This window comes from Phyllostomus hastatus, unplaced genomic scaffold (assembly GCF_019186645.2).
Source record: "Phyllostomus hastatus isolate PE091 unplaced genomic scaffold, TTU_PhHast_1.1 phas_contig_159, whole genome shotgun sequence".
Lineage (NCBI taxonomy): Eukaryota > Metazoa > Chordata > Mammalia > Chiroptera > Phyllostomidae > Phyllostomus > Phyllostomus hastatus.
The window spans coordinates 38,733,551-38,755,805 of NW_025333640.1; the positions used below are offsets into that span (position 1 = coordinate 38,733,551).

Consider the following 22,255-nt stretch of genomic DNA (forward strand, 5'->3'; position numbering starts at 1 on the left):
AGCAGCCTGCCTGTGACGCCAGAAAGACCACCGCGTGCCGAGCACCCGGTGTGCAGGCAGGCAGACTCGGCATCCCGGCGGGAACGGGGAAACGCCGTGAACGGACGCAAGCGGCGCAGGCTCCCTCCTCTCCTACGTGGGGGAGGGCTGCCGGAAGCCTGTGCAGAAGGAGTGGTGCTTTTTCTCTGAAAACAAAACAAGGAAAAAAGAGAGAAGACATCTGCAAGTCTAACTGGAAGCGAGCACTGTGAAGACAGGCTGGGTCGGGGAAACCGGTGCGTCGCTCACGAGCAGTGATGCGCCCACGGCTCACACTAACTCACTCACCTCTCACCCACTGTCCACCCTGATGCACCCACGGCTCACACTAACTCACTCACCTCTCACCCCCCTATATTATTACATCACCATCAACCTCAAATGAAAAGCAGCTCCTCCTAAGTCACCATCTCACGTTTTCAGAAGGGACGGAATCACGGGGTGGATGCTGGGGGGGGCGGGGGGGGCAGGAAAAGAGAGCAGCAATTTAAAGACTTAACACCATACCTTTATGGCCAGGAAGTTCAGTCCACTCTCATTGGCCAAAGCCTTGGCGATCATCGTCTTCGAGCACCCGGGGGGCCCGTACAGAAGAACCCCCTTAGGGGGCTGGACGCCCATCCGGGTGAAAGACTCAGGGTGCTTCAGGGGCCACTCCACAGCCTGCTTCAGCTTCAGTTTGACGGTGTCCAGCCCCCCGATATCTGACCAGGACACCTGCAAAACAGAACGTTTCCTACACGTAAGTTTGCCAGGACAGAGAACTTAAAAAAATTTAAAAAAAAAAAAAAAAAAAGAAAGGAAAAAAAAGAAATGCAAGAAAGGGGACAGAATCACTTAAAAATCAGGAAGATCCTAAAAAGAAATTCCAACAACATCAAGATTAATTAGGAGCTCGTGAACTGTCATCTGCATGTTACAGAACTGCTAGAGGCAAACAAAATGCCTCTCCTTGCAAGTCTTACTACACAGATGGCCGTTCCGTGATGAGCACACTGTTAAGTCCGTCTTCTCTCCTGGACGGCTGAGAATGCTAGGTTTCACCTGTCTGAAACGGCTTGAATCAGCGACCCAAGGTCTCGTCTACATAGGTAATTTCTTATATTTCTTTTTTAGCAAATCCCTGTGAATCTATTTCCGTAGGTCCTCATGGAACACACAATGTTTTCTGTCTTTGGCATATTGATGAAATACCCTCAAAATTTTGTTTCTTTCTCTCAACTGTGAACTACTCCCCAAACAAGATACCTCTTTACATACTATTTACCTAATAAACATGCCTGAAGAGCTACCTAGCAGATGACTAAGAAATAGGAACACAGGCTTTAAAGAACTTAGCAACTACAGGTCACACCCACATAAATAACCGGAGTACAAGGGAAAGGATTCCTGGGGTAACTGAGTAACCGAGAGTTGCCTCAAAAGAAAAAAAGAAACATGTTTGGAAATTAAGGAATCCACTTAATTATTAATTCGCTCCCGAGTATCTTCCACGTGCCGGACTTGTCTTGGGGACCACGAAGGTACAAGGATGAGTGAGTTCATGCTCCCAAAATTCTGTGACCCAGAGGGGGATAAGAACAGTATCCTGAAAGACACAGTCTTCGTCTAAAGACGTAACATACGTCTTCACACAAACTACTACAAAAACTACTGAAAGTACATAAAACACTTCTGCAGCCCCTGAGTGTGTGAGGCGGTGAGGACGGAGACCCGGAAACTGTCGCATGTGTGTGGGACGTGCCGAGGCTGCGGAGCATGGAAACAGCACCGACTTCCGCCTGTGCGGTCATAAGGATAACTGATACACAGTAGGCAAAGCCTATAAAAAATCATAAAGGACAATATAAGAATTATCTTTCCCCCACACCTAAAAGTCAGCATTGTTAATATTTTGGTGTAGAACTTTCTAGCCTTTCAAAATTACCTGCATGTGCACGTGTCTCTGTGTGTTTTGTCAATGCAATCATAATGCATTCTCAATTTTACGTACATACAATTCCCAGGATTACTGTAAGAATTAAACAGTACACCATCTATTAAATCAGCCATACTTTGCCAGGCACACACTACCTATTTAATAAACACACGGTATTATTTTATTTAAAGGTCTGAAACACAGTAATAAAGTTATATTCTGAAGGAGTGGTGACAAAAGATCAAACCATCACACTCGTGGTTCACCAACAATATGTAATTACCATCATTCTTCTGTTCTTTTTCATTTTGTCTGGTCACTACATTTCTTAAACTAAAGGCAAACAAGTTTTAAACTTTAATTCAGCACCAGAGCGCCAATAAATGAGGGCTGTAGCTAAGACATGACTTGAAATGAATGTAAATGGGCTTAAAGAGCTTGCAGCTGCACAGGACAGTCTCGGAGCCCAGGACACCACGGGAACAGTCAGTGTGGGAGAGAGCACACGCCAGTGTGAGGTCACAACACCCCAGGCCTGGGACAGGAATTCAAAAGCCAGTCGGTCACTGTCCCACCTTCAGTCCTTTTCTCGTCTTTCAGCGGATCCTCTCTCATGCTCTTCTAAACTTTTTAAAATTTCTGTAACTCTCCCTTTCTACTCAAGTTACGACCCTCTATCATAACTGCCACATCGTCCCTACATTCGAGCCCAGATCACTGCTGATGGTAGTGGGGCTCTTTCTTTCTTTCTTCCTTTGCCCCAGTGCAAACGGGGAACAGCTGCTCCCACATGGCTCTGTCACCCTCCGAATCGGGAGCACAGCGGGACGGGAAGGAACAGCTGGCCAACAGCACAGACAGAGCAGGGGAGGGATTTCCCCAGGGAGAGGCCCCGCCCCTCACCCCCACCCCGCTAAACATCTCCCAGTACTCTCTGAACACAAATCCAACAATACACACCAAAAACCTCAAACCACACACCCACAGATGACCACGCTAAGAAGGGGAAGAAAGAAAAGCCCCCGTATGGACCAGATCCAAGGGACCAGATAAGAACCGCAGCAGCGCCGGACCGCCACCCGGGCCCGGGGAGGGAGGGAGCCGGCAGCCCCAGGGGCCGCCAGTGTCCTCGCACAGCTGTGCGTCCTCCTGCTTGCTCAGTGCCAAGCTTTCCACTGCCAGGGACAAAAATTCCTTTGAAAGTGTTATTTTTATAGAAAATATTGCAACAAAGCATACTGTTCATTTTGTTCTTCCAGGCTCACGAGTCCCAACACCGAGGACCAGAAGCCAGGCAGCAGCCAGTGGGTTGGCGCCCGCCCCAAGTCCTCCGCTGGGCCGCGTACTCGCGCAGTTATTTTGTTTGGAAATCGTAAACATGCCAAATCACCACAGATGCTACACACTGCAGAAGGAGAGCTGAGAAAAGTCAACCTCCGAGATCCAAAAAAAAACCACAACAGATTTCCAGATGCTGCTTTAGTGGAGGAAAAGCCGAATTAGGAAGCAGTCGTGTTCAACTGTCCTCTCAGATCTCAGGGAGAGCGAGTGAGAGCCTTTAGCTCTGTGTTGTGAAGTGACAAGTATCCTCCCCTCTGCTTCACAAATGTACGCTGTGGGTTTTTTTAAAAAACAAGGCAAAGTTCCAGTTCTCCCACGGGGTCATAAACCACCTACAGTCCCACTCCCCCCACCCCCACTGACTACAAATAGAAACTTCCTTCACAACACAAACCCCGAGGCCATGCGGACTCTGAAAAGTCGAGGGAAGGGGGTGGGTCGTGGGGCCAGGGCAACCCTGAACGCGGCAGACGGCGTCCTTGCTGTCTGTCCCTGTCTTTTCTCTCTGTCCCCAGCGGTCCCCTCTGCCGGCTTCACTTCCTCTGTGCACGGGCCAGCTCGGGTTCAACACGTCCAACAATGTCACAGGTGAGACAGCACAGGGAGCCAGAAAAGCAGGTGAGGGAGAATGTAAAACTGCACACCACAACTTTGCCACTAACTGCAAAATGCCGCTGGCCGAGGTGACCTTGTTCTTTGGGAAATTATACTCAGGTCCTCAGTGAAACGCTGTAAAAACTGAGGGAGACAGACGCTCCTGGAACTCCTAACTCATATGGGAAAACATTAAGATACTGGAATTATTCAAGTAAAATAAATGCATATATCCCAAAACACACGGAAAACATGGCCAACTTCAAGGCAAATAGGCCATGGTCGGTCTGGTTATCCCGCTGACCCTGAACTCCACCCCCAAACCATCACTACATCCCCAGCGCACCTGAGTAAGTTTACTCTGCGCTGTCCTCGGCGAGCTGGTGATGCGTGAGGTCAAACCTTTTCTACCTAACATGTTACTACCTGAGTGAGCCGGCCTTAGCTCTCAAACATTTATACCTTGATCCAAGTTAAAAATGGGTAGCTTTTAAAAAGCTACTTTTGACTGATAAACAAGTACAGAAAAAAAACCTCGCAAAGAATGGAAACTTTTAAACAAACAGAAAACCCAAAAAGAGTGCCATTAATTTAAAAAATAAAAACTCACATCATAGAAGTGATACAAAGTTTTGCCTAAAAAGATTCTTCACATTTCACTAAAATATTTTGTATTTTTCTAATTTACCAAATACCATAAATAATTTAACTGTGACCAGCAGAAAATGCTTTGATTATTTAAAGAGGCTGCTCAGTGACTCCTGCCGTCCTGACCACGGCACAGCGCGCGGGCCTGGGACAAAGCAAAGGACGTGGGCAGAGGAAACGAGGAAGGACACAGGGAGAGAGAGCCAGACACAGGGACTCCCACCCACCGGCCCCCACGCCCAGGTGCTGAGTGACATGTTTCTCACGTGAATTTTAAATCAACCACACGTAACACAGGACCAAATGCCTCCAAACTGGAATAACCCATATAAAAGGCCCACAAAAAACGATGTAAACAGTAAAAAGGTTTCAATGAACTAAGTCTGATCCTCCTTCCTTGGGAGTTTGCGACGGGCAAGAACGACCACCAGTGACAGGGCCCTGCTGTAACAGCGTCTGCCACCAGGACCCCCCCCACCCCAACACAGCGCCTCGGGCACGCCAGCGGCTGGGCGTCCGGGAAAGGGAGGAACCAGCAGGCAGACGTGCGCGTCTCCGTGCCGCCGCAACTACAAAGCAGCAGAAGGGCAGGAACGGCAGGGGGACAGCCTGGGAGGAGGTGGCAGGAGAAAAGGAGAAGACAGAGTTAGGACTATAACGGCGCGGGCGGTTTACATCTAGTGAAGAGTGTCACCGACATGTGAAAGTGTGCCAGGGGACACACGGCATGCGTGACATTTTGTAGCCCAGACCCGCCCAAATAACTGGGCTGTACATTCAAGCACTGTCCTCCGATCTCTCCGACGCCTGGTGGACAGTAGGTGCCTGCAGATACGGGAAGAAAGCCCTCTCCTGCCAAGACTGGCCAGAGCGGCGCGCCGAGTTCTCGTCGTCGCGCAGGAGGCCAGGAGAAGAGGCCCCCCTCGGTGAGAAAGCTGAGCCGACGCGTGCAAGCAGACGCCCCGCGGCTCCGCCTCCGCACCCGGAGACACACACCAGGAGGAGAGCCCCCACGTGGGGCAGGCACCCACCGGTGCGGGCCGGGGCGCCGGGGGAGCAGGACCCCGCTGACGTTTGGCTGGACGGCAGAGGGGAGTGAGGACAGGAGGGAAGGAGACGTCAGAAAACAAGCCTGGGGGCACAGCCTCAAGAAGGGTCAGTGTTGAGAATAGGGATGAAAGGTCTTTCCGCATAACTAAACATGTCCCTGGGGCTGAATGTGCTCCACGCAGTAGGTGGGGTGTGACCGCCGGGGCGGGGCCGGCCGAGGGCCAGGCCCGAAGGGGACGATGCCACAAGACGACTCTGGAGGAAGGCGCGGTCCGGGGAACTGAGAGGTTTGTCACAAGCTCACACCAAATACAACGAGGAAGGTGAAGCAGGTCTCGGGGAACTGTGCGAGCCTGTGCGGTAGGTTGTTGAGCAAAAGTCACCCCCTGGGACAAAAGCTGTCTACCTTTCACCTCTCATAATTTCTGACAAGCACGGGGCTTCGTGTATGACAGGTGTCAACAAGGGATCAGGCCCCAGAGGTGTACTTGGCAGAGGTTTCAGAATCAGACACACATTCGTTTACTCATTTGCTGATTCCCTCCCTCCCTCCCTCGGGTTGTCCACCTTACTGCCAACGGCCGTTCTGCTCCGGGTGCACGGCTGGGCTCGGGCAGACGGGCAGAGCGCGCGGAGGGAGGGTGAAGGGCGCACGGGACTGACACTCTCTCTACACCGTGCAGCTTGCAGTCTGCACGAAGAGGCAGACATGACTCGAATACACCAATAATCACTCAAATTAAAAACTAGAAAAAATACAGGGCACTGTAAGAAAGAGCACACAGAGGCCTTAGAGGGCCCCGGAGGGTCAAGCACGGTGCTCTGGACACCTGACACTTAAGCAGCGGCGGGGGAGCTGAGCAGGGGCGAGGCGACTAAAGAGGGCGAAGGGGCTGCACCACCTCCCTCTCTAGCACGCCCGGGGCGGCAGAGACGCAGTGAGGGTGACGGCAGCCGACTGCGGGAGACTGCGGGAGCAGCTCCGCTGAACCCCGGACTCCAACCTGGTGGGAGGGGCCACTCCGGTTTCCCCGCCCGCCTCCCGATCAGTCGCTGCTCCGCTTCCTGGCGGCCCTTCCCCACGACCCTCAGGTGAACCTCTAGTGCAATCAGAGGCCTTGACATCGCAGTCAAGGGGAAGGCTGCGGGTTACTTAAGCGCGGGTGAGAAGGGCCCCTGGGAACAAATGGGCAGGTGGGCCGCGCCTCGGCCGAAACCCTGAGTGCTCACGGGGGCCTGCAGGACTTCTAAGTCAGGGGACCGCGGTCCCACGCTAACGCCACGCCCTTCTGAAGCTGTGCGAGAATGGGTTCCACCTCTGCGGCCCTCTTCCCCAAACCCTGGGGTCCCCGCCTGGCCACAGTAAAAACAGCCCGACTCTAACTGAAGGGCACTCTGCACAGACCTGACCGGTTGACCTCCCAAGTGCCAACGCCCATGAAGACAGGAAAGGGAGACCCGTGGCAGGTGGGAGGTCAGGCGGAGGGGAGAACCAGGCGTGCAGAGTACGGGATGGCTCGGCAGGAGCCCAGCGCGCTGTGCGGTGAAGCAGGGGGAAGGTGGGCAGAGGCGGGAGCCGGGCAGGCGCGCCCACCCAGAGGCTCAGCCTCCACCCCACCCCCGGAGGCGATCAACAGACTGCCGATGGCCTTCAGGCCAGAGCAGGCACTTCTTCCGGAAACCCTGCCCCGAGAAGCGTGGGGGCAGAGGGACTAGAAGGCGAGGCCAGGTCCGCGCCTGGAGAGGGGTGTGAAGCAGCACAGTGCCGCAGGAGGACCACACAGACCGCACCACGGGCCCCCTCTGCCCCGAAGGGCAATCGGTGCTGCGGCCGATGCTCATCAAGTCCTACCGAGGACCGACCACCTGCACGCACAAACGCAGCCTTTTCCTAAGCTCACAAGAGGACACCCGTAAGAAGCCGCAAACTGAGAGTCTGCCCTCTGTAATCTAAAAAAATGCGTGTCTGACTTCACCCAGGATCACATCTGAGAATGGAAACTGGTGCTTCTTCCACTGACTTCTGTTACCTCCTCCTTTCTGCCCCTACAGGAGCCTGAGAAAAGGCATAAAAGGAAAAGTGGAATGAAAGAGTTAAACTTCTAAAATATATAATAAAGCTAAAAACTACAATCTTGATTTTGGCACAGACTATTTCCTGGTTAAAAGTAATCTACTTTCCCAAATGTGCTTTCCTGTTCAATTGTTATTACTCAAAACTATAAAAATGCACGAGAGAAGCTGGCAAGGAAGACTGGGATCTTGGGAGTGATAGAAGACACTCTTCTGTCTAGACAACAAGAACCCCAATCAAAAGAAACCCAATTCAGAAGCCCTGCCAAGAACCAATGTGGAGTTAATAGAATTTCCACAGGTTGTACTATCTGTTCCAAAAAAAGCAATCTGTTATTTAGGAAAGCATCACAGAAACCCGCAATCCTTTGAAACTGTAAAAAATAAGGAAAACAGAGAACACAGTGCTGTTTTTAAAATACAGAAACTCACATAAATTCCATCTAATTATCCTGGGGGTACGCAAAGAATGAACTGTAATTATGGTCAATTAAACTATTTAATTCAAATCTGCACCAGAAAAGTAATGCTAACGAGCTCATCCTACGAAAATTCACCTGGCTTGTCACATTCTGACGATCTGCTCTCATCTGAAAAGGTGCCAAGTGAAAATACATCAGTACATTTTGAATATGTACCTAGTGAAACAGACAGGGTTTGGGCTATCCACACAATTAAGAGGTCTGCTACTGCCTAAAAAGGGGGTGAACGGGGAGTGTTTAGTTCACTAAGGCCACGCTCCGTTCGCTCAGCGAGACCGCCCGCTGCCTGGAGGCCGGACTGGACCCACGTTCACCAGTGGGTTTGGGGCCACTCGGTCAGTCCTGAGGTTCTGGTTGCAGTTCACTTTACGGAAGCGGGTTCACAGGAAAATAGAGCCCTATCTTTTTATTGGCTTTTAACTTATTCTGAACCAGATGTCCACATTCTGAACGACCTGCTTTATAAAATATGAAAAACCTGAAGAATGTTACAGGTGGGAAATAATAGACTAACTATACTGTTCCTCGGTGGAGAAGAAAGATGACATACTTTGTCAGGTGTATCTGAAATGAACAATCTAATACGGTTTTTCACGAAAAACTGTTATCACTCACTCATTCAACAAATGCTGATTGGACATCTCATGTACTGGTCACATGCTAAGTACTAAAGATAAAAATAAAAAGAAACTGCTCTCGTAAAACTTAAAACCCATTAAAAACTCATCTAGCTACACCCTTTCTCCAAAAATTTAACATTTTTATAGGAAAGAGAAGGCATATTATAGTTACATTTCATTTTCTTTTTAAAATCTCTATGCATCTAAATACTATCCAGTGTTATTCCTCACAATGAAAAAGCACATCTTCAATCAAGAAAATAAACTCTAGCAGAAAGCTAAAAAGAAAAGAACTAAAATGAAAATAAAGTAAGATTTTGCTTAAGCTCTTTGTAATTTAAAATTTTTATCACAGGGTTAGAAATTAAAATAACCTTTCTGGAAAAAAAACTTGATATTCTACTAATTCAATTTCTATGAATCATAAATGCAAAGATTGGACAAAAACATGCTTATAACTATTTATGAAAATAAAACACCTAAATATTTGAGAATGGAAGGATAAAACAATTACAGCGCATACACATAAGTCTGTTACTCAGTCATTAAAAAGATGTCAGCTAATAAATTTTAAACTAAAATGTTTACCATTCAATTTTAAGTGAAAAAAGCAGAATATAAAATTATACCCTAAGATTAACTATATTAAGATATCTATATGCACACAAACAAATCTTAAAAATCTATTGAAACGAAGTATTAACAGTTGTTATCTCTGGGTGACAAACTGAACTTTCACTATACATTAGACTTTTCAAGGATTCTAAGAATTCCTGTGGTAAAGAAATACGTTTGACTTTAATCACCAATTAATTGTAAAATACGTTTGACTTTTAATACACCAAGTGGTACAATCACCATTTCAGAGCGTCCAAAGAAAGGAAACATTAATTTAAGTAAGTGGCTAACACTTACAGTCTCCTGAAATTAATAATGTATTATATTATAACTGGCAACATTCCCATCTTAAGACATTTCTTTCAAACTTAAATATAGCTAGGCAAGTGTGATTTCAAGGTTTTAATTTCACACACTAAAATCTTTCCTCAAAAGACACCGAATGCTCAATTTACTATTTTAAAATGCTCACAATTAACTAGCTCCTTGAAACATGTTTTCTATAGCAAAATAAGCATTCAACGTTCTGCAGAAGTGATTTGGAGATATTTCTGTGGATGTAGTAGCCAGAAATCAGAAGGCTGAAGTCGAGGAGTCCAATTACAGAAAGGGGGGCTTCTCGGGAGCCTTTTACAACCCGAGGCGAGCGCAGAGAGGTGCAGGCAGCCCCTGGCCGGGCTGGCTGCGCCGGGCGCGGGCGTGCGCACATCACGGCACACCGTGGCCCGAGGCCAGACCACAAAGTGCCAAGTGGAAAATGGCACGAGTCCACGCACTGTAAATACTGTATCAAAAGAAAATATAGGAAAAAACCTTTCATTAGCGCAATTAAAAACGCAGTCACAGGGCCAGTTGCCGTGGTGAATAAATCAGCTCGGCGGGCCCAGGAGCTGACAGCCGCTGCGGAGACACACTCTCCGCTGGCACCCCTGCAGGGTAAACCCTCACTGCGTGCCCTCCCGGGCCCTCCGGTTTTCAAACAGCGAGGTGCTTCTGGATGGTAGAGCTGATTTATAACCCTGTCGTCTGAAGCATGTGCCATTTTATGGTTAGGCATCTATCTGACCCATTATGCTATGCAAAGGTAGCCAATAAAACACAGATAAATACTGCAAATAAAAGTATTCATACCAATGTGCCCAAACTTCAGACCATAAATTCCAAAGAAATGAGAAGTTTCTACCAACCCAACATCAATCATTCATTATTTCATAACCCCATTTGTCAAATTGTTCTTACTAAATTAGCATGTTCTGCAACAGAGCTTCTAAAAAACCCCAAAGGTAAGCTGTAAGCTCAGCAGTGAATTTGAAAATGTTTCAAAAACATTTCAAAACCACAGTCACTAGCCTAAAGGAGCAGCTGGTCCTTGGGGACGTTCCCGCCTCCGGGGCAGCACCTCCCAGCCTCAACTCACAAAACAGCTGTGTTCTGTTGCGCAAGAAGGGAACAAGTGTCCGTACCACCTAGCTTTTGCTCAACTACCCCAAAGTTTCGTAGCCCCAAACAAAAGACATTTATTACTCCGGACAGCTCTGAGGGCTCCCTGGCTGGCTCTTCCCGTGCGGGCCGACTCTGGCCAGGGCGGGCCGGTCCGGCGGGGCTGTCCCGTGTCTGACCCTGGCCCAGCCGAGCCTCAGCTGAGAGGGCTCGCCTCTGCCCCGGGGGGTCTCCCGTCCCCAGACATCAGCACTGAGTGACCCGAGTGGTCCACGCAAGGGCTGAGAGCAGGGGGAAGGCAGGCCCCCAGCGTTCTCAGGCCTGCTCTCGGGGTCCACAGCCGAGCACAGACACCAGGGGCCGAGCACCTGACGCCCTCTCTTCTACGGTGGGAGCTGCAAAGGTGAGGTGCAGAGGGCGAACACACGGTGACGGGAAGAATTTGCGGTCGATTTCTGCCATCTACCACCCTGCAAAGTGGACAAAGTCTCTGCTCCCCACGGTCTGTAACTCTTCTGACACTTCGTAACATGCAGTAGCGTATTAAAAGACCATTCCTTTTCTAGAAATATCAATATATTCAAAGAAAATTATAAGGCCATTTTCCCCCTGAAAACAGGCCCACTTGGGACATGGGGGACATTAACAGGTGGCCCACACAGAGAAGGTGTCTCCCGGGCCCCCCCCCCCCCCGCAGGACCCGGCCAGCTTTACGAGCACACAACGCCGAGGCCCAGCGCCCCCCGGAACCCCAGAGCCGCACCTCCGAACTGCCCACCGCGTGTGTCCCGGGAGACGTGCGGCCAGTGCCTCGCCCAGCTTGTGGCTCTAGTCTGACTATGTTAACAAGAAGTCCAGAGGCAAGGCGTGTCATCAGTATTTTAACTGAAACTCTTCTTCCAGATTTAGCCTAGCAGAGCAGTTTCCCTGGAGCCCCCGCCTCTTCCAGAGCTGAACTCGGCGCGGCCCGCACAGGGGCGCCACGACTCACGTTGGGAACATCGACTGCGACCTCCCTCATGGCGCTGGGCCTGACTTCATTCATCGCCTGCAGGAAGTCACCCAGAGTGACCCTCACCAGCCCCGCCACCTTGCTGTCAGGGAGCTGAGGCTGCTTCTTCAGGACTCGCCGCAAGGCACAGAGACCTGCAGAGGGAAAAGGAGCACAAGGTTTACCCTCTACCCGCTGAGAACAGACTGGACCGTCACAGCTGATAACAAGCCCAAACCTCACGCATGTCAGAGCATTTCAAACGTGTTGTGCTTGTGCGTGTGTGCGCGTGTGCGTGGGGGGGGCGGGGGGTGGAGAGGAAGGTGGATGAAGGTGGGGGGATGGAGGCAAAACCCCACGTGCTTAGTTTGGCAGGAAAAGACGACAAACTGATATGAAATATGAAAAGGTAGGTCATTCACAAGTGTGAAGTCAAACTTATAAAACAACATCTACAAAAAAGATCATAAAGGTTCATTAACATAATCTGTTTGGAGAATTTCTTTTAAAAGGGTGAAATACTAAATGGTGCAGTAGCACAGAAAACTAAGTAAGTAAAACTCCAGTAATAAGACATTGTGTTGCATTAAACAGCAACATGGCGGCCTGAAAGAATTTAAGAAGGTTCTACAAAAAAACCTTCTATAAATGGAAGCATGCAAAAGGCCAGAAGAAATCTTACTGTTCTTCAGATCCCAAGTAGCTATGTGGCAATACTTGTCAATATGTCTAATTGAGACCAGATACCTCCCTCTTACCAGAACTGCGATACTAAAAACTAAAACAAGGGAAGGGGTCTAATAATTTTCCAGCCACATTTATGTCACAGAAGCATAAAGAGCAACAATAAAGAAGACCAATTATTTTCATCCGAAGGAGGGGTCTGGAAAGGGAAGGCAGTAAGACGTGGTTTTAAAAGGATATACAGTGTTACGATACAACTACATGTTTACAAGACCACAAAACCTCTGCGCTTCCAAAGGCGAACTTCAGAACGCAGAGCTGGGGCGCACACACTGGAGGTCTACGAGGGCGACAGGAAAGCCGCAGTGTCCCAGGGGAGACAGAAAAGGCAAAACAAGGAGCCCTGAGTTTTCCAAAGTTGACAAGTAGTAAAGTCCAGAGACGAAGTCTGCGACGAACACGAAGAACTTCACGTGTCCGAATGAGAGGCGGCCACACTGCGTGGAGCACGTGAGACACAACCGGAAGGCCCGCGGGTGCCACTGAAGCCGAGCGTCACACAGGACGGCGACAGACACAGGGCGCGTGTGCGGGAAGGAGGAAGGGGGGCGGCCAAGGAGATGCTCACCGCCTCCCACGTCGCGGCAGCACGTCTACCAGAGGGGGCCCTAGTGGCGATTTCAGACAACTGTCGCAGACATCGTTAGCTTGTTCCTTTATGTCAGAAATGAGGAGAGACCGAAAGGCGTCTCCAAGCTCACGCAGTCAGACTCGAGAAAAGGAGCTGACGCTGAGCCAGCAGGTACCGTGGGAGTCAAGGCCACAGCGGCAGCAGAGTGTCCCGGGCAGAGAGAACGGCAGGCGAAGGCTCAGGGCCAAGAAGGACGTAACACCTGAGACCACGAGGCCCTCGAACAGACAGAACCCCAGCGCCTGAAGAGTTCACTCTTACAGATATGAAAAAACATGTTTTAAATACCCTTACTCCAACTTCCGTGATTTGTGGCTACGTGACAAGATAAAGCATGGCAGACTGTCAGAAGGGAAGGAAGAACGAGTAAGTTCCAGGTGCTGCTTCACCTGAGACGGCCCTTCGGCCATCAGTGATCTCCTCCAGTCAACGGGAAGATTAAAGTCTACTTTCTCCGAATCACGTTTTCAGCTCTAAACCCCCGTGATGTGGAGCTGAACTACTGGACACCTGCCTGCCACTCCTCACGAGGACGTGCTTGAGTCTGTGCCACGAAATTACATTTTAAAAACACGCATTATTTTTAAAGCAGAAGTAAACAACCAACCAGAGAAGCAAACGGACACAATGCACGTCACCAGGAATACAGCTCAGAGCAAGCTCTCTGTGATGCGTCCTTTCCCTGGTCTGTGCACAGCTTTTCAAACGTAAACAAAAGCAGAAGCAATGCTTCCCTGTTCTTAAAAATCTTTGCAACAAAACAACAGGTGTAGCTAATTAAACAATCAACGTGTCATTTTGTTCTCATTATCTTATTTTCCAACGATCTAAACAGTTGAGAACAGAAAACAAGCTGCAGTGAGAGAAGGAGGCGAACCGCCCGCAGCAGGCCGGCTGCCCCGCGCCCCTCCGTGCCCCTCCCAGCGCGGAGCTGCCCCCCGCCCGCAGCCGCTCCCACTCCAGCGCTCCAGAGCCGGGGGCAGGGCCGGGCCGGGCTCCGGCCCCACGCTCTCCAAGGCCATCTGCTCCGGACCCAGTCAGAGCGCACCATCCTGCCGCAGGCACGCGACAGCCCACAACCTCACACTGGCTGATCACGCAACAATGATGTTCTTTTTGAGAGTGCAATTAAGTTCCTTTGTTAAAGACTCACAATGAACTTCAACTGATTCCAGGAATCAGGACGCTGTCTCAGAATTACTACCCAGCCTACAGACAGCTGCATGAGGAAGTAATCGGAAACTTGAGCATCTGCATCTCAGACTTGAATTTTAAGAGTTGGGCGTAAAGCTGCCTAATGATACGCTGAGAACAGAGTCTGCGAGCACGTGTAACAAAGGCAAAGGCTCCCTCTGTAAGGTGTACTTCCCTCAAAATACCAGAACATCAGAAAAGTGCTGTTTTATCTCGAGTCTCTACTCCCCCCTCAACGCAGTCTGAAGTACGACCCAGTGGCGAGTGTCATGCCGTCCCTCCCTGGAGCGCCCCACCCCCCTGCGCCTTCACGGACAAGGAACCGGCAGGGGGCCCCCAAAGAGGCACAGAGCTGTGGCCTCACTCCCATTTAAAAGTCACTGGTGCGACCTGTGTGGATCACAGGAGCCAGGTCTGTTCTGAACCGCCTCTTTTTTGTTTTTAAGATTTTACTTATCTACTTTTAGAGAGAGGGGAAAGGAGGAAGAAAGAGAGGGAGAGAAACATCAACCGGTTGCCTCTCCCAGGCCCCCAACGGGGGACCTGGCTGCAACCTTCTTGGCGGGAGGACGCCCAACGCACTGAGCCACACCGCCCGGGGCCACCACCACTTCTGGGAGTGTGCAACGAGGGAGGCAGGGGCGGGGAGAGGCTGTGACTCTCGTTCCCAAGGAAGATCTGTCCGGGAGGCCCCCACAACAGGCCGCATCCGTCTCCAGCCCACGGGTTCTCACGGATGGGCGAGACGTTCACCGACCCGGATTCAGTAAAAATCACTACTGTAGCCAGGCAGAGAATTCTTCCAAAGCTCCCCGATGTCTCTTGGACTAAAATAACCACAGATACTTCATAAAAGATCAGGGATAATGCCAAAATTCAAATAAGCCTCTACAAACACATAAATAAACATAAAAATATGAAATCTCTTTCAAAAGAAAGGCCCTACCTACCCAGGGCCTGAGTGAGCCCCGCCCACCGCCGCCAGCCTATTTCAACCTCCTCAGAGCTGCCCACAAGGTGCGTCGCCCCATGGAGCGGGCAGGACGCCGGTGCGGGAGGTCGGCCCAGACTGTCCACCGGCTACCGCAGGCCGCTGCCACCGTGCGAGCCTCTGCCACGGGCTGTCCACCGAGCCCCGCCGCGTCCCTGGGCTTTATGTAAAAATGCTGAATTTTCACAAAATCAGCACTTTAATTCTAACTTAGAAAACACCCCTGGGAGAATTCCAAACATGGTGGAAAACGTCAGAAAGGGAACCTTTCATAAGAGGTAAGTACCGAGTACAAAGCAGATGCACCATCATCCCCATTAAAATGGGCTACTAGCGGGTGGGACGGAGGGCTAACAGCCGTGAGTACCTCGGAACTCTGGTGTAAGACAGATAAAATTTTCCATCTCAAAAAAATGTTACGTTACAGTGATGATGACAAAATCATTGTTTACATGTGAATTTCACTCTTCCTGTTCGGTGACGCCGTCTCACCGATGCCCAAGCACGCGGCGTGAGCACAGCGACACGGTGTGTCTGTCACCAGCAAGAACGCCGCAGGCACGCTCCCGGGGCAGCGAAGCTAACGCTCCCTTCCCCTGTGAACAAAACGTCTGCGTCCGCCTCCCGGAAAAGTCAGCTCCATTTACGCTCCCTCTCCTGAAATGGCGCAGGCAGCCTTAGAAGGACAAGTTTATAATAAATCCCTGTGTTTGGAAAACACTGTTGCTAAGCATCTTCTAACATTCGGCTGAGTTTATACAATTCATGTCTCTGCTACATAATTAACATTTCATGTTTCCCCAAAAAAGTGTAGTGTGCTTATCTAGGCTGTTAATTTAAAACATTATAAATTTTGAAGGAATTAATAAAAGGCTACGCAACTAATTAATTACGAAGGCAGCCTAATCCCAGGAGAAACACAAGCAGAGACATTAAATGTCAGGATGTGCCGGGGCTGAGCTTGTAAACGGCTTGTCGGGCTGAGAGAGAGCACTGCCCGCTGCAGCCGCGCTCCGCTCTCACAAGAGGGGCTTCGAGCACCAGGCACACCAGGCCATGCTCCAGCGCAGAAGTTAATGAGAGAGGAAACACAGCATCTGAAAATAAGCTTCACACCCCAGCCTGTTAATACCGTGTCCGCTCGGACAACAGGAGGTCCGGGTGTTGAAGGCAACAGGACCGCGGGACTCCCGCCTCTCACACTCACGACCGAGGCAAAGGTGAGAGCCGTGGAAACCGCTCGGCAACAGCGGACAGGCCGGCAGAGCTGAGAGTGAGCGCGCTGGGAGTGGCGGCGGCTCCCTCTGCCAGGCTGCAGGGAGGGGGCGAGCCTGCCGGCGACCATCGGCCCCGGGGATCTGGGCCTCCGGCGCCCTATCCTGCCAACGACAGTCAGCGACGCAGTTCATGCGGGTTTCGTGGGACTCAGAATCACTTCACTGGGTGTGATAACCAGACATCCGTGCACCGCGTTTTGTTAAAAAGAGCAATTTCCCCGACTAGAAGGCCGCCCGGGAAGCAGGAACACCATCACACGGCCCACACGTAGAAGCTCCCAGAACACACAGGTCCATGAACACAGGCAAGCAAATGCTGCCGGGGAAAACCTGTGTCTATGTGCTTATTGCCACTTTAAGTGTTAATTCCTGTTTCCTTATTGTGGCTTTTCTATCTTTCAGAATTGTCATTTTTAAGTTTTATTCAAAACCGTGGCACACACCTGCAGGACACGCACTTTCTCACAGAGCGGAAATCAAATGACACAGTTTGAGACAGTACCTCACTGTCACACAGAAACTCCGGGGAGAAACTCTACATCAGCAGAGGCAGCGGGAGAACTGCGCTCCCTAATCTAACCCCGTCATTCACACCAGGCACGGAGAACCTTCGGGGCTCACGGCGCCGCCCGGCCTAGAGCAGCGCTCCCCGAGTCCACTCCTCAACGCGGCAGCATCGACATCGCCTGTAACTCGCAAACCCCCCGAGCCCCACCCAGACCTACTGAGCCAGCAGATGGGGCCCGGACTGTGTTTTTAACGAGCTCCACAAGAGGGTCCCTCTCACACAGGTTTCACCTGGAGAACCACGGGCCGAGCCCGAGTTCAAAGCGATCGCAGGCCAGCGCAGGACTGGCTGCCTCCCGGTCACCCGGGACACGTAAATCCTGACTCCAGTGGGGACACCTGCCTCACTCTGTCGGGTGCGGGTGCGGGGCGGGGGCACGCGTAGCTTCCCGGCGCACATGACGCGTAATGAGATTTCAGAGCCCACGTCTCGTGTCCTGGGCTCCTGAGTGAGGCCCCCAGAGCAGCAGCAGCCGCCGGGAGCCTGCCGGACGCCCACGGACACCGGCCCAGACATCCCGGGCGGCTATCGCGTCACTGCGTTCTCCAGGTGAGGACCTCTGCCCCGCACACCTGTCCCGCCCTGGGAAGGGCCCACGGATGCCACTCTGGGGGAGGAGGGGCCGTCTCCTCACAGCCCTGGAGGGGCACACCCATGCCACCCCGTGCATGCAGGCGGCCGCACGTCTGTGTGTGTGTGTGTGCGGGCTTGGGGAGAAGCCTGCGGGGGAGGGGGGGTGTGTGTGCTGTGAGAGCGGCGGTCCAGAGGAGGGAGGATTAAGAGTGTTTTTTCTTTTTCACAGTTTCCTGAATTATCTCAATTCTTTCTCAATAAATATGTATTTTATGATTAGAGAAACTCAGCTGTTTTCATCAGGAAATGAGACGGCCACGGTCAGCACCTGTACGTAACCCAGGGCTACGAGGTCCACGGACGCAGGTGACCACACACGCTGCACACCCCTCACCTGCCTCGTTACACAGGGCTTTCAGGTCCGCGCCGACGTAGCCGTGGGCGCTGTTGGCCATCCGCAGCAGCTCGGGTTCCGTGAGGGCGTGGGGCACCTTCTGGAGCAGCTTCCGCAGGATGTCCAGCCGGTCCTGGGCGTTGGGGACGCCGATCTCGATCTCTTTGTCGAACCGCCCGGGGCGGCGGAGTGCGGCGTCCAGAGCGTGCGGGCGGTTCGTAGCCCCGATGACCACCACCTGTCCTTCACTCCCTTCCTACCCAAGTAAAATAAAGACAAATCATTCTTCTGCAAGTACAGGATGTGCACAAACATCCATATACACGAGACACACACGCACGTGCGCCCTGACTGCCCGGGCTGCCAGGCCCTCGCACCGTCACTACTCACCCCACACTTCCCAAACTCAGCCCAGGAGCGCCCTCTCCCAGGAGGTGCTCCAACGCTGACCCCCGCCCCTTCCCTGTGAGCCTGCCTCCCCCACTCCCAGCACCCCACCTGCACCGTCCCTGTGAACACTAGCACATAACACACTGTCATAGTTATTTTAATTTAAATGTTTTAAGTTGTCATTTCCCCTCACTGGAAAGCAAAGATCATGGCCTACAGGCTATTCAAATAGAAGGCACTAGGATAGTTGTCAGAAATCTTCACATATGGGCTGGGTTTTTTAAAATATGACACATTTTTAAATTCCTGAGGACACCGACAGCAATGTAACCAACACCGGAGTGTCAGCCACCCTGACCAGGCACGGACTTTCACTGAGAACGAAGTTCGGAACGAGGTGAAAAGAACGATGACCATGACCAGCCACCTGTAAGAAGGATCCCACGTTCTGCTCAGAAGACGCAGCTGCAATCCCCGGAGACGGGCGCGGCTGAAACGTGCTTCAGAGCAAACCCAAACCTCACCAGTCGCCCCGGATGTGGCAACAGAAAGTGCACGGATCACATGAAGTCAGAAGACAAATACAGGCCCTTGAACACCTCCGGACTAAATTTCACTAAAACATCAGTGCCACAGCCTGAAGGCAGCCCCAGTCCCCAGCAGGCCTGCCCAGGGGCAGAGACAGACCCTGTGCTCAGTGATTAGGACGCCCCAGCACAGACAGAGCCTTGCGCGTGAGTCCCCACTCATCAGGAGTCCGCGCTATAATACAGCTCCCCTCATGTGCGTGCCTTTTGGGTGAAATGAGTCATCCATAAACAAAGGTATCTGGTTAGCGTAACACTTCCACTTCTCCTTATAAACAAACTGGCGCCCTGGTGAGCGTATCGGACGTGCAAGTGTTGTCACTGTGGGTCGGCCCTCAGAGCCCCATCGTCTCCAGAACACCGGCACTGGATTCTCCAGCCCCGCCCCGGAGACCCGAGCCTGAGCCTCGACGATGGCACCGAGGTACTGTCCCAGGACCGAGAACCAACCAGCTGGTCCTCTGGCCCCCCCCACACAGCAGCCCTTCTCTCGTGTGACTCTTAAAATTGTAATGCACTGTCGGCAAACAACAGAGGCCCACCCTGGCCAGGCGGCTCGGTCCGTGGGAACGTCGTCCCATACACCAAAGGGCTGCAGGTTCAGGCCCCAGGCCGGGCACACACCCGGGATCCCTGGTCAGGGAGCGTACGGGAGGCAACCAGTCAATGTCTCTCTCTCACACCGATGTCCCCCCCGACCTTCCCCTCTCTGAAATCAATAATGTATCCTTGGGTGAAGATGTTAAAAAAAAGAGAAAGACTCAATGAAAAACCTTCACATTATTTTCACATGTTCAGTTTCTACCAATAGGCTATCCAAACCAGAAAGTTGTAATAGTCCATTCCTTTTAATATGCAAAAGGAGCACTTGGGATTACACAATTTAAAAAATGTCTTTAGGTCCTAACATGATTGTAAAAGGCAAGTTATTCACAACTCTGCGCAAGAGGTGTCTTCCGGCCAATGGCCGTCAGGAGTGCGGGTCTCCCCTCCCTCATTAGCACAGACTTGACCAACCCACGAGCACACACGCTGTCAGGGAAGTTGCAACAAGGTGGGTTCTTTCCAAATGTTGTACAGACACATTTGCCAGTCCTCCCATTTTCTTTCCTTTCACCTGTCCCCAGAGAATCAATTCATACATGTGTGTAAGAGTTACTCATGAGATTTCTTTGCACATTCCCCCAAATTTAACCACTAAATCTTTCTTATTGATTTTTGCTTCAGGTTTTTAAGTTAGTAAAATTTGTTTATTACAAAAGAAACCCACTGTTGTATGTTATTTTTTTTTTGAGATTTTATTTATCCATTTCAAGAGAGAGGAAAAGGAAGGGAGAAAGAGAGGGAGAGAAACATCAATGTGTGGTTGCCCCTTGCATGCCTCTTACTAGGGACCTGGCTCACAACCCAGGCATGTGCCCTGACTGGGAATTGAACCAGTGACCCCTTGGTTCACAGGCCAGCACTCAATCCACTGAGCCACACCAGCCAGGGCCCATTGTTGTATATTATGTTATACGGCAGAAAAACATGCCAGGTTATGCTGCCCTAGCAGTTACTAGGAAACCTGCCCCAGAAAATTGTCTTATGGTCCTTTCCTCCAGTTTTTATGGCAGACATTTTCCCCTTGTCCTAGAACACCCAAACCCCAAGGAACGTCTGACAGTTCTGCCAGCACGCACGCACAAATGACTCAGAGTCGACCCTCCCGCACTGCGCCCGCGCTGCGCCGCACTTACTGAACCGATGCCATCCATCAGCGTCAGGAGGGAAGCCACGACTCTCTTCTCCACTTCGTTCTGAGTCCCTTCTCTTTTAGGGCAAAGCGCGTCTAGCTCATCGATAAAAATAATGGATGGGTGCCTAAAAACAAAGCAGCAAAATGAATTCTCCAGTACACATATGGTGTTTAAATTTGATACATGGCGTTTCCATTAAAAAATTACAACTGTGTGGTTTTAATTTTATAAATCAAACACAACGTGTCACATTGAGGATTTAGTCATAGTACTATGACAGATAAAGGCAAAGGCAAAGTTAGTACTGTTACAGATAAAGGACGTTAAACTCATAAGCCTTAGATGACTTCTGGCCTAAAGCACTAACCACGCAAAGTCCCGTGCGCCAGGGGACCGGCCCTCAGCGAGCGGCACCAAGAACAGGCTACTGCCCGTGAGGCCAGAGCTGTGCCCAGGCCGAGCCGGCCCCTGGTGCCCGCTGAACCATCAGGCCTGGGTCGCTCCCGCGGCCGAGGCTGGACATGCTGTTCCTAGGAGCAGGGTTCAAGTCCAAGGGGGAGAAAGTAGAAATGTTCCCTTTTTTTTTTTACCTATTAAATACAGAACTTCCAAGATGGTCAACGCTCCCATAAAAAGATGTGAATTCTCTCACAAGGAGAACCTCAACGGCCAGGAACATAACGACGACGACAAAAATGCACTCAACAACAATGAACACCCTGGCACTCACCCCGTCAGAGTTAGGACTACAGACTCCCTATCTCAGCTATGCTGTCACTGGGAAAGAATGCTTTAAAAACGGAACTCTTCTGATAAGACAGCAGTAACTATGGTAAGTTAAATACCTAAACACCAGGAGAGACACAGCCGTGTTACAAATAATATCACATCGGACCAAGTTACAAACCATGCGCTAAGGCTCCTTACAAGGTGACATGGCAGCCTTATTTGAGGAATAATCAACGAGAATTGTTACAGAGCAAAACATCTGCCCCCGTGAAGCAAAGCACCACTCAAGCTTCAGGCACGAAGGGCAGTGCGCCGCAGCCCGCAGAGGGGACTGCGCACGCCGACCGCGCCCGGCGCCCGGAACCAGGCCGCAGACGCCTCCGCTCAGGCAGAGCCGCGTGGTGTCAAGTAACACTGTCTCCGTGCTTCTGCCTTACGTGATCTTACAAAGTTGAGATATGATTGCCATATAACACGCTAGTTCCAGGTATATGACATGACAGTTTAGCATCTTTATTTTTGTGAAATGATCACCGTGTGCAGTTACGACATGTTTTTTCTTGTGACGAGATCTTTTACCATCTACTAATCTTACAACCTTCAAATACGCAATACGGTTTTGTT

The 22,255-nt window shown here is 50.9% G+C and overlaps 1 protein-coding gene across 2 annotated transcripts in view; it reads right to left on the reverse strand.

Annotated features, from left to right (window-relative positions):
• The window catches only part of SPATA5 (spermatogenesis associated 5), a 113,754-nt gene that overhangs the window by 76,035 nt on the left and 15,464 nt on the right, over window positions 1-22,255 (reverse strand). For both annotated transcript variants that reach the window (XM_045831764.1, XM_045831762.1), the window contains exons 8-11: window positions 20,903-21,026; window positions 18,187-18,442; window positions 11,815-11,969; window positions 547-756 (exon numbers count right to left, since the gene is read on the reverse strand). In XM_045831764.1, coding sequence (XP_045687720.1) covers window positions 547-756; window positions 11,815-11,969; window positions 18,187-18,442; window positions 20,903-21,026 — 745 coding nt within the window. The remainder of the gene's footprint in view (window positions 1-546; window positions 757-11,814; window positions 11,970-18,186; window positions 18,443-20,902; window positions 21,027-22,255) is intronic.